The 11499-nt window shown below is 37.7% G+C and overlaps 2 protein-coding genes across 2 annotated transcripts; both read left to right on the forward strand.

Annotated features, from left to right (window-relative positions):
- The first annotated feature begins 1508 nt into the window (after window positions 1-1508).
- Window positions 1509-3939, forward strand: LOC132699566 (uncharacterized). Its single transcript, XM_060666357.1, has 5 exons — window positions 1509-1636; window positions 1705-1843; window positions 2581-2772; window positions 2838-2943; window positions 3143-3939. Exons 1-5 carry the CDS (start codon window positions 1579-1581, stop codon window positions 3392-3394), a joined length of 747 nt encoding a protein of 248 aa, XP_060522340.1. The 5' UTR covers window positions 1509-1578; the 3' UTR covers window positions 3395-3939.
- Window positions 3940-4474: 535 nt separating this feature from the next.
- Window positions 4475-8833, forward strand: LOC132699421 (SET domain-containing protein SmydA-8-like). Its single transcript, XM_060666111.1, has 6 exons — window positions 4475-5359; window positions 5417-5595; window positions 5702-6012; window positions 6071-6274; window positions 6553-6796; window positions 7945-8833. Exons 1-6 carry the CDS (start codon window positions 5313-5315, stop codon window positions 8484-8486), a joined length of 1527 nt encoding a protein of 508 aa, XP_060522094.1. The 5' UTR covers window positions 4475-5312; the 3' UTR covers window positions 8487-8833.
- Window positions 8834-11499: the final 2666 nt, after the last annotated feature.

Consider the following 11499-nt stretch of genomic DNA (forward strand, 5'->3'; position numbering starts at 1 on the left):
TTTTAAAAGGCAACTAAATATTAATGTATTTTGTGGTTAAACTTTATATTATACAATTATGGAACCAAACTCAAACCAAAGTCGTTTTTCCTATTTTTAACAACGCAGCCTTTTCAATCTTTTTATAATTTTTATAAAAGTACTTGCATTATAGTCTGTAGTCCTCAAACTTTCAAGTCTCATAGAGACGTTCACTAATGTAGTGTAGAAATGTAATTTATTTTAACCAAAACTAGTTAGTGTGCACGAAGGCCGCAAAATTTTGTTAAATTTGTTATAAGAGACGTCAATGCTTTAAAAGTTTAGTTGACCGAACTATATCAGAATAGCTAAAGCCTCTGTTACTTATAATGGGCATCTATAGAAGCCTATATAATTAATTGGGCTGGGCAGGTCAGACGTCTGAGATGTGAACTCAGAAAATCTCAATCCAAGCAATCTATAACGCATTTTACCTAACATTCAAATGCAAAAAAATTGGCATTTAAGCTGATCTGACTACACGACGTTCCAGAACAGATTAGGTAGAGTGAAAAATATTTGTACAAATTGCTTGGAGAGCCCTATAGACTAAACAGGCACAAATGAGAACACAAAATAGAAACACGCCGCTGCTGGAAGACGAAGATATTCACTGGTTGCCTAGACAACCGCATCGGCCGATCGTAGGCGAACAATAGCAATCGCCACGTGCAGTCTCATTTTGAAATTACGCTTGTGTGTTTTCCCAAATACCTCAACTCTAATTTACAAATTATTCCATAAAATTTAAGTATATAGAATCATAAAAACTCAACCATATTGAACTTTGTATGCAATGCAACGATTCCATGTACTGTTTACATATCCTCCACCCTTTATCTCTAGAGATATAGACGTATATACGAGGTGCGCGCAAAAAGGAAGGTACTTTTGGAATTGGAAGTACATTCGATCTTTAATACTTTTTTTTATGTTGGTACACATATCTCTATGGTTACAGCTTCAGCAGTTCGCACGTTTTCTTTTTTTGTGAAACAGAAGCGTTAGACCTGTTGTGTGTGCTCGGCGATTTTCTGTTGTCAAAAAAAAAATGGAACAAAAAATTTTCATTTACTTTTTGAACACTTCTCGTACATATTCTTCCTTTTGAATAGTTTTCGGGAAATATTTCATAAATTAGCGTTTTTGTAAGAATTTACTGTTTTTTTTTTATACGTATTAACCTTTGGAGAGACTCTTGTCCTAAAATTATAAGTATAATATCCGGTAATTATATGATATAATAAAATTTGCGAATTAACTTGGAAGAAATGTATTTCAAAAGTCGAAAATTCTAACCATAAACTTCTAAATATGGCTGCTACACAGTCTAAAAGAACAATCGACAAACGCGCGTTCTGCAGGACGTCGTCTGAAACTAATTTTCAACGATCAAAATTGCATTTACTGCGTTTCCATTTAGAGGGGGCCCATCGCGATCGAACGATAAGCTTCAAGTGGATTTGATACTGCCACTTACACTAGTATATCGACGAACTGATCGCATTGTGAAAACGAAAACATACTCAGTCGCGATAAACAATATTTCGAACGAAAATGAAACTTCTCACGCAGGTCTTGGTTGTCTTGGGGCTGTATTATTCAACGGCCGTGGGTAAGCGCAAAATGTTCTAGTAAAAAAACACTTACGGACCGTACCACTAATTCAATCGCAATCTGCAGGTTTGGAATCGTTCCCTGCGGAACCATTTGGACTGATCGATGGACAAATAAATTCCACGATAAACGGTTTGCTGGCAAACCTTTCTGACCCTTTCGAAATTGAAGATTTGTCGGCCACTTTCGACAGCGAACTCTTAACGTAAGTGCAAAAGAGAATTTTTGTTGCAAGCCACTAAAATTTGAGGATCATCATATAAATCGCGAAAGGTAGTCGCCACAGGCTAGTGTTTAAAAATCAAAACAAAAAACGTCCAGCTCATCTCAAAAAATAACAAATATTTTTAATAATATTATAAATTCTGGATGTGAATATAATTAATCGTGAGAAATTAGAAAGGTCGCAAATTATAAACATTACCCAACGTGTTTCAAAGTTCAAAGATCTGTCGATCTTTCAAAATAATCGTTTACACTTAAAAATTTTTGAGATGCGCTTTTGTATTGCTACTTTTCTACACGCAGGTAGATAAATTGTGGTCTAATTCGAAGTCTAATATATTTGGTTTTGATAAACAACAAAATACAGAACGTTATTTTGTGAGGACTAAATTTTCATTATTTTTGATTTGTATGATCATACATTTTCAACGGCTTGTGAAAACTATAGCCAACACTCTATCTATGAATTCAAATATGGCTGTAATAAAGATTTAATTGGAGCTTTGCAATACTAATTATAATACCGCTAAAGATAGGTATGGAGATGTATTACACAAAATTATTTTATTAAATTATATAAAAATAACTGCTGAAATGTCAAAAGTTGATGCTACTTTCTCGAAAAAGCGGCAACGTGGCATAGCTGATAGATGGTCCTGCATTAAGTAAACGATCAAATTTTCAAAACTTCTCTTTCACCATGAACATTTATTACAGAGGATCGTTCGGGATAAACGACCTAACCCTGTTGGGTGTCAAAAAAATAGCAGCCAGCAAAATCGACGTCAACCTGCTCGGCTTGGCTTTGAACATGACCATTTCCGTGCCGAAACTGATCTTGAACTCCAAATACAACGCCGACCTGGCGCTGGCTGACCTATTGCCGCTCTATGGCGATGGTAGAGCCAGGTAAATAAGTAAACTAACCAAAACTAATGAAATTTTATTATCCATGCTGCTGCGTTCACTTTCAGCGTCACGTTAGAGGGATTCGATATCATTGTGGGTGGCAAATTGAATATAACCGGCGGCCTGGGATTGTCCAACGTTTCGATCTTGACCACCCTCGACGACGCTAACGTGAGCACCAGTTAAAAATAAACACTTAAAACAAAGACAATTGCGCATGCGCGTCGATATATTCTGCTGCGCTTCTAATAAACCAGTCTGGGAAAATTTTGATACTTCGTTAGTTATTTTCGGTGGGAGGGTCTTTTTTTCCTCTATGCTATTGTGCCTAACGCTGCGAAACAAATGACGGTGGCCGATTTATTTTTAGTTTGACTTGCACGGCATGCTCAACAACGAAGAGTTCAGCCTCCTGGTGAGCGAGGCTTTAAACGACAACTTCGTCGATTTTCTGAACGAAAACGAACAAGTAATCGGGGGTTACTTAAGCGCGATTGCGCAGGCCGCTATCAACGGGATTTTGGGTAAATCTGCGGCCTCCGACACTCTGGACGAAATCTTGGAAGTTGTCAATCGAGGTCTTTATCCTCACGTTACGATTGCCAGGACCAAAGCTTTATAACTTTATTTTTAAAATGTTGCTAATTGTATTCTAAATAAAATTGTTTTAACCCCGCAAGTAATCGAAGAGAAGTTAATGCTGTAGAACCCTGAAGTACCTTTGCAAGTAATAAGGCTGAAAATATGACAAAAGCAGATAAAATTTTGCGAAAGGGTGTTTTCGATGACTCGGAATTTAAATCCGGTATTATTTTTTCAAATTTTCGGCAAATTATCGATAAAACCAGTTTTAAAATATTTTGACCCCTGCCTCTAAGAGAGGATAGTTTTAGAGGTATCTGCGGATAGACCTTGTTGACCTCCCTTCGATACATTTTTTTTCGAAGCAATGTAGGTAAAAAAATTGAAAATTTTTTGAGAAAATTCAGGGCCTTTGGAAATATTCGATCAACGTCGATATTTTTCGATCCGGTATCCGAAATTTCCGAAATTTGGTAACTGGTAAGGGGGTGCCTTTTTAGCCATTCCGGCAAAATATACCAAATTCGGATTTCTGATAATGCGTGTATGGAAAATTTTATCCACTCAAAATGGGATGATCAATTTTTGAACTGTTACATTTCGTTTATTTACAATGTTTAATTTATTATGTAAAATGAGCGTAAAAAAAAATTATTGTATGTTTTTTAAATATTTAAAACAAAATACACGAGCACCATAACTACAATATTTATTATTATTATTACGTTATTAATTGTCCCGTCTTGTCGATGCTAAAACAAAAAAAAATACAAATAAATTAAGTCTAGAAAAGTCAATCTTTTATATTTTTCAATTACATAAGTTCAAAATTAAAAAAAAAACTAATTAAAATAAACTCCAGAGAACATTACTAACTAATTATAGAAGACAGACGATGAAAATATAGTAACAATTAAATTATTTATAAATGAAAATGTTTTACGGATATACAATGACAACAATAAATTAGTAATTAATTAAAAATTTACAAACAAACCAAAACTATTTGTCTTACATAAATTTACATAAACTTAAAATTAAAAAAAAAATCAAAATACAAATAACAATAAAGTAAGACTACCTAATTTGGAACTTTGTGCAGCAGTTTTTTAGTGAATTAGAGTGTTTCTATTAGAGGAATTCAACAATAGTTTTACATTGGATGAACGGCTGCCCAAGTTGTTCAATATCAAATTACGATATAGGAGGTGTGTTCAAAGAGTAAGGTGACTTTTGTAATTGGGCGGGCTACGTACACTCGATCTATTTTATTTGTTGGTACACATGTCCCTCACATAATGTTCACAGTTCCTTTTTCCTTTTTTGTGAGACAAAAGGGTTAGACGTGTTTTGTGCGCTCGGAGATTTTCTGCTGTCAAAGAAAATGGTACACAAAATTTGCATAAAGATCTCTATTGGCTGGTGTTATGCAAAATTTGTTCGGAAACTGCCTAATTTTTAACAAAAGAATCGTCGAAGGAGCATCGCTCAATAGCTGTTAAACGACTTCAATGATGATCCTGATATGTTGAAAAAGGTCATAACTGGTGAGGAATCATGGGTACATGGTTATGACGTCAAAACCAAAGCCCAGTCGTCCCACGCGCAACCCACTATACATTCTTGCGTTATCCTTGATTGACTCGAAACCATTTTTCGTCGTAAAGGAAAATTTTTGTGATACGCGGTGGTCAATTTTTCTGAATCATTATTATAATGCTTCATACTTAAATACTTTGCTTCATCAATTACCGACACATACAGTGGCACAAATAATAATTGTTCTTTCATCATCCTGCCTTTTGTGTTGCATACCTTGCGTTGCCAATCTCGCTGCCTCGTAAATTTAGAATCTTCACCTGCTTCGGGTTCATTTTTCGAAGCGTTTATTTTTAAAATGCCCGACCTGATCCTGCTGTCGATGCTTGAAATACGTCCGCGTCAATCCGACGCGAGCGATGGCGTCCCGAACTTACCGCATAGAAAAAAACGGCTCCCTCGGACGGTACCAAAATATATTTATCACCCCATGAAAGTGGAAAACGCTGCTGCTGTTTTTCAGCTACATGGTAGCGGATCGCGATATCAAACAGGGCGAGCTCATCTTGAAAGAGGCTCCAGTTTTGGTCGGACCCCAACCAGGCGGCGCTCTGCAATGTTTCGCCTGTTGCAGGAGGCTGCAGAACGTACGTACGTGTCCCGGATGTGACGTAGCGTTACTGTGCAGACCCGACTGCAAAGGTAAGCGCAGTGTTACGCAATAATTTTTTTCGAATTCAGAATCCTATGGACTATGAACGAGTCTGTATATATAGGATGAGTCCTTGACTTGCGGTCAGTTTTTTAGGCGAATTCCACCCGGAATCGGAATGCTCATACCTGGCGAGTTCCGGTATAACCGGAAAAGACTTGGCGGACAACTGCCAAGTAGTTTTCCCTCTCAGGTGCTTGCTGCTGAAACGGTACGATCCCAGACAGTTCGACGCTGTCTCCAACCTTGAGCCACACCTGGAGAAAAGGAGAAACACACCGATTTGGAGGAGGAACAAGGTGGCGATCGAAGACGTGCTGAAGAAGCTGCGGATCTTGAACCAAGACGAGTTGGAGAGCGAGCTGGTCCAGACGGTGTGCGGGATTTTGGACGTCAACACATTCGAGGTAAAAAATGGCGGCTTAAATTAACGAAGGTGTTGCAAGCGGGTTACCTTTCGCGCAGATCCGGCCTGCCCAAAATGACATGGTGGCGTACCCCGAAAGGGATTGCTTGAGGGGATTGTACGTGGAGACGGCAATGATGGCTCACAGCTGCGTCCCCAACGTGTGCATGTCCGCAGACGATAGTTACCGACTGAGCTGCCACGCTAGGGTGGACATCAAAAGGGGGGACACGATAGCTGCCACCTACGCAAACTTGCTCAAGGTTTTGAATCCCATTTTGCACCATCTACCATACTTTCATTAAAGACAAGATTCATTTACTCCCGTTAACTCCTTTTACAGCGAAAATGAACTGCAGATGAAGTACCCTGCATGATTGCGACTAATCAAAACTTGGACATCCCTTTGCCAGTGTTGATTTTGCATCCATTTAGAGTCTCACATTTCAAAAACAACCATTTTTCAAAGTACGATTTGAACTGGATGAAGATGAAGGTCTATTTCCGCCTTCAGAAGATCTAAAGATTCTATTCTTTCTAGGGTACGGCCGAAAGGCAGAAGCACCTTTCAGATGGAAAGTATTTCGAGTGTTCCTGCGCGCGATGCGACGACCCCACAGAGCTGGGAACAGAACTGAGCTCCCTCAGATGCCACAAATGTCGCAAAGGGTTGATCAGACCCCATAGAAGCCGAGGTTGGGGTTGCGACGTCTGCCGAGCATCGTTTCTGGATGGTCTCATTACACTTGCGATTAGGGAGGGTGAGAGGCGAATCGAGGATCTAGGTGAGCTTTTGGTGGATGTCTTGAAGAGAAGGGCTTGTAGAGAACTTTTGGAGAGCGATCTTTTCGAGAAAGGGAGCTTTTCATCATCAGCTGCGTTTACAATTCGCCTCCATTCATGACGGCCTTCTGTCATTTGGGGTTGGTACGTGGTTGGCACGTTGTTATATTATCTTGCCATCTTAAACGAGGTCTGCCTAGAGATCTTCTCCCAGCTGGATTGTCACTCCAGACTAGCTTTGTAATTCTATTATCTGGACTACGTTCTAAGTGTCCAAGCCATCTTAGTCGTCTGGATTTAGTCTCCCGGACAATGTTAGCTTCCTGATATATGTCTCTCGGTTCATGGTAGTTTCCCATTTCAGTATCTTCTACAGGGCCAAACATTATTCTTAGGATTTTTCTTTCAAAACACCTCAGTTTTTTCTCGTTTTGCTTCGTCATTGTCCAGCTTTCGCAACCATACATTAGTATTAGATTTTAATTTTGGACTTTCGCGATACCACTTTAGATTTAAGGACTCCAGAAAGAGCAAAGAGTTATGCTATTATGCTGTTGTCCTCTGTTATCGTCACTCCTAAATGCTTAAAACTAGTCACTCTTTCGAAATTGTAGTCTCCCATTGTGACATTTTGTCCTACACGGTCTCTGTTTACCTGTCTGCATATATATTTTGTTTTTTCTTCATTTATTCTAAGGCCCATTTTGCTGGCGTTCTTTTCAATTTTTACAAACATTTCTTTCACTCCACAGACCGATCTTTCTATGATATCGATATCATCAGCGTATGCCAGAAGCAAGTGTTGTCCATTTGGTGAAAAAATTTCTGGGTTCACTTCTGCATCTCTAATGATTTTTTCTAGGGCGATATTGAACAGCAAAGGGGATAGTGCATCCCCCTGTCGTAGTTTATGTGGAAATAGTCTGACAACCTGAACCTATACGAGCTGTACTTTTTGAGCTGCTAAAGCACATCTTTATCAGTGCTATGAGTTTTGCTGGGATGGAGAGTTCTGACATGGCTTCCCACAGAGTGGTCCCCTTCATCCTGTCATATGCCTGTCTAAAGTCTATAAATAGATGATGAATTCCTTTGTTAAATTAAGGGAGCTTTTGGAGGGAGAAAAATGATGATCCCTCTTCTGTTGCAGACCCTGCCAATATTAATGCGATGGAGCAGCTCTACAAGAAACTCTCGCTAACCTTCCACCCAAACCACTACCTGATGCTAGGGCTCAGGCAAAATATGGCGGTAACGTATTCGAGGCTGCCGCCGACCAGACATAACCTCAATCGGAAATTAGACTTGTGCGCGCGCCTTCTGGCAGTGTTTTCCAAATTAGAGCCGGGAATTTCCAGAATTAAAGCTTTGACGATGTACGAATTGCAATCGGCGATGGTCGATCTCTCGAACAAACAATACAGGGGCGGGGAGATAAGTAGGGAGCGATTCGTTGCCGAGTTAAAAGCGGCAGACAATATTTTGAAAGAGGCGGTTAGGTATTTGCTCTATGAACCGCCGCAGAGTCCTGAAGGACGTATGGCTCTGTCGGCGATGACGGAGCTGAAGATGTTGAGGGAATCGATCTCCAGCGTGCTGGTAGAGCGACAAGAGGATTCGAAGAAAGGCGAGGTCGCCAGGAGACTGAAAGAGAAACTAGAACAAGGGGATGGCGCTAAGGAGAAGAAATAGCGTGTTGTAGGCGAGAAAAAGAAGTCAAGAAATAAGAATAAAATGAAAAAATGATCCGCGTGTTTTTTATTTTTAATTTGTGATAAACATTTGGCCGCTGGTTTTTGTCTTATTCGTCTAGTTTTATTGAAGCAACATTGTTAGTTTAGGCAGCTATTATTTAAAAGGGCTTCCAGTTAGTAAGCTAAATGAAAAGTGAAAATAAACTTTACTTAAGTATTAAAAAGTATAGTTTCTCTAAAAAAATGATAATTGTGAAACTGTGAAATAGATAGTCATTGAAAAAACAGTAAATAACAATTACCTTAGTAACAGAACTGAAGCACTATACTAGCACTTCCCGACAACCAAGCTATACAACTCCAAGCACGTGATTTATGGGTATGATCTGTTCATAGATATAAGAAAGTGACCAATTGCTTACAAAATAATTTTATACCTAAATGTGTTTAATATTCTTTGGTTTGGTATAGTTTGCTTAGTTCAAGTTTATTAGTAATCATTCTTATTTCGTGTGTAATACAGCGTGCGCTGAATCGTGTGCGAATTATGCAAAATATGTGCGAGTCTAGTGTATCTCAGGAGATGTAGAATGTAGAATGTAGAAAACAGGAAGACTAAGAGACTAAGGAAGTTATAAATAATGTTTATTTGACTCTCATGGAACATGGTGCCAGCAAGCAAGCGTCTTTAGAAGAAGCGGCCACATTGACGAAAATTCCTACATCAACTGTATGGAAAATTGTGAATAATCCCATTTCAAGCGAGAAAAAAAAGCAGCGATGCTGACATTTTCTCGAGTGTAGATGAAAGTGATCAAGATACCAGTTATACGAGGAACAAAGCGTGCTTACATTAGATATCTTAATTAGGAGGCTTGAAAAAGATGAAACCGGTGTTAGTTTCGGCAAGTTTTAATGGAATCTTTTAGAATTAGAAAAAATTAGTATTTACAGAGAACAACAAAGGCAATTATTTACTTGGATGGATTGACTCAACTGATAAGTGTAAAACAAACGCGCCACCAAAAAGAGGTAAAAGAATAACTATTTTGCATGCTGGCTCTAAAGATGGTTGGATTCCAAATGGACTTTCTCTGTCTGCGAAAAATAATAAACATTCTTCTCTGGATTACCATAAAGACACCACCGCTGATTTATTTGAAAGTTGGTTTAAAAACAACCTAGTTCCAAACATCCCTCTTAATAGCGTCATTGTAATGGACAACGCAAGTTATCACAGTAGACAGCTGACTAAAACCCCTTCCTCATGTGACACAAAAGCAACAATTCAAAACTACATGTATAATAACGACATTTATTTTCACGAAGATTATACTAGGGCATACAGTTTTAAGGCTTCCACCTTACAACTGTAATTTAATCCCATTGAACATGTTTGGCACCAGTTGAAATCTGCCATTCGTCGTAACAATGTTTTTCCCCGTGTTAACTCCAATGTCCTCAAACTTATAGAAACCGAAGTTTTTAACATCGCTCCACAAAGTTGGGCAAATTCTGTTAAACATATAGAAAAAGCAGATCAATCGTATATCCATATTGCAAATAATATAGAACAAATAATAATTAGAACAGGCGATGACAGCGATAGTGATACTGATATATTATGTGAATAATTTTAAGTAATTTAAGTAGGTAATAAAAGTAATTTCTAATTTTATTTTAGATTTAAACATAAATAAATAAATATTGTTTAGTATTTTTCCTAACAAAACCCCAAATAATTAAATTCTAAGCAAAGTACGGACCTGTTCGGCCGTATTTCATTCTTACAGCTTGCCCGGGTCTTTTCCTTAATTCGCATCAGTTAGTCACTTTCTTATATCTATGAACAGACTTTAGCTGGGTACAATGTTGAATTTGTCATAAATTCCATAGAGAGTGCTTCTAATTTTGCTAATTTAAAGGCACATTGTAAAATGGTCCTTTATGTTATCGGTTGCTGCAGTGGATTCAATAAAAATTATATGTTTTACATTTAATAATTCTTCGCCTTCTACAAAACATCAGTTTTCCACATTACAATTTAAATACGCAATTTTATACAACCACGCACCACAAAAAGTGTTAACAAAGTCACGAATTATTATTTAGCCATGAACTGGCTAAAGGTTTAACGGTAACAGGCATAGTTTCACTTTTCTCGCAAAACTGCCATCATTAAAAAACCGCCCGCTAGATGGCACCTTCGCCCATTTTTGAACAAAAATTGAAATTTATCCGGAAAACTTTGAGGATCGGTGGGAAAAACGAAATAAGTGACGCATATCTAAAAAGAGCTATTCACTATATCACTCAATATAAAAATATCATTGTTTAATATTTAAATGACAAATAATGGTACTTCCTCGATGCAGTTCCAGGTACAAAAGTTTTTAATCAAAGGAAATAAAGTTGTAAAAAAAAATAAAACTAAAAATTTTTTAAAATTTCTTCAGTTAACAGTACAATATTTATACTTAACTAAACAAAAAAACAATTTAAAATTTATTTTTCTTCAGAATACACAGCTTACTTACCGAAATACTGACCAAAACGGATTTCTAAATATTCTCCGCCAAATTAAAGAGTTTTGCATAAGTCTAGCACTTTCAAAAAAAGCACCCACTTCAAGCTGCGACTCAGACCAGCTAGCTAACAATATCAACTCCACTTTTACAATTTTACTTGTAGCGTCATCTGCCGGCATGGCGGACGTTAATATGTTAGCCAATTAGATACATAAAAGAAAAGGCGGCAATCGTTTGACCGTTTTCCAATGTTGCTTAATTGTGTAAAAATAAGCAAGTTTTTGGTTAGTTTCTCTTATTGTGTTGTATTGTTAATTAATATTAATATTGTTAATATTAATTAAAAATACGTACATGAGACAGAAATGAGTACAGTTTCGAAGCAATGGACTGCAGGATTGTATTTAACTACGGCTACTTTTGTTTATTGTCAGCAGCGCCACCGTCCGAGAAAAAATTCGTTCTAATCCGAGTCGCAGTCGT

The sequence above is a fragment of the Cylas formicarius genome, unplaced genomic scaffold (genome assembly GCF_029955315.1).
Source record: "Cylas formicarius isolate icCylForm1 unplaced genomic scaffold, icCylForm1.1 PGA_scaffold_3__17_contigs__length_32017465, whole genome shotgun sequence".
NCBI classification, from domain to species: Eukaryota; Metazoa; Arthropoda; class Insecta; order Coleoptera; family Brentidae; genus Cylas; species Cylas formicarius.

Bases quoted from the DNA above. Each gene is read 5' to 3' on its own strand.
- LOC132699566 (XM_060666357.1), top strand. From the start codon at position 1,579: ATGAAACTTCTCACGCAGGTCTTGGTTGTCTTGGGGCTGTATTATTCA. The intron at 2,773-2,837 runs GTAAATAAGTAA...GTTCACTTTCAG, and splicing joins TATGGCGATGGTAGAGCCAG to CGTCACGTTAGAGGGATTCG. The intron at 2,944-3,142 runs GTGAGCACCAGT...ATTTATTTTTAG, and splicing joins CCACCCTCGACGACGCTAAC to TTTGACTTGCACGGCATGCT.
- LOC132699421 (XM_060666111.1), top strand. From the start codon at position 5,313: ATGGCGTCCCGAACTTACCGCATAGAAAAAAACGGCTCCCTCGGACG. The intron at 5,596-5,701 runs GTAAGCGCAGTG...TCAGTTTTTTAG, and splicing joins GTGCAGACCCGACTGCAAAG to GCGAATTCCACCCGGAATCG. The intron at 6,013-6,070 runs GTAAAAAATGGC...CCTTTCGCGCAG, and splicing joins TGGACGTCAACACATTCGAG to ATCCGGCCTGCCCAAAATGA.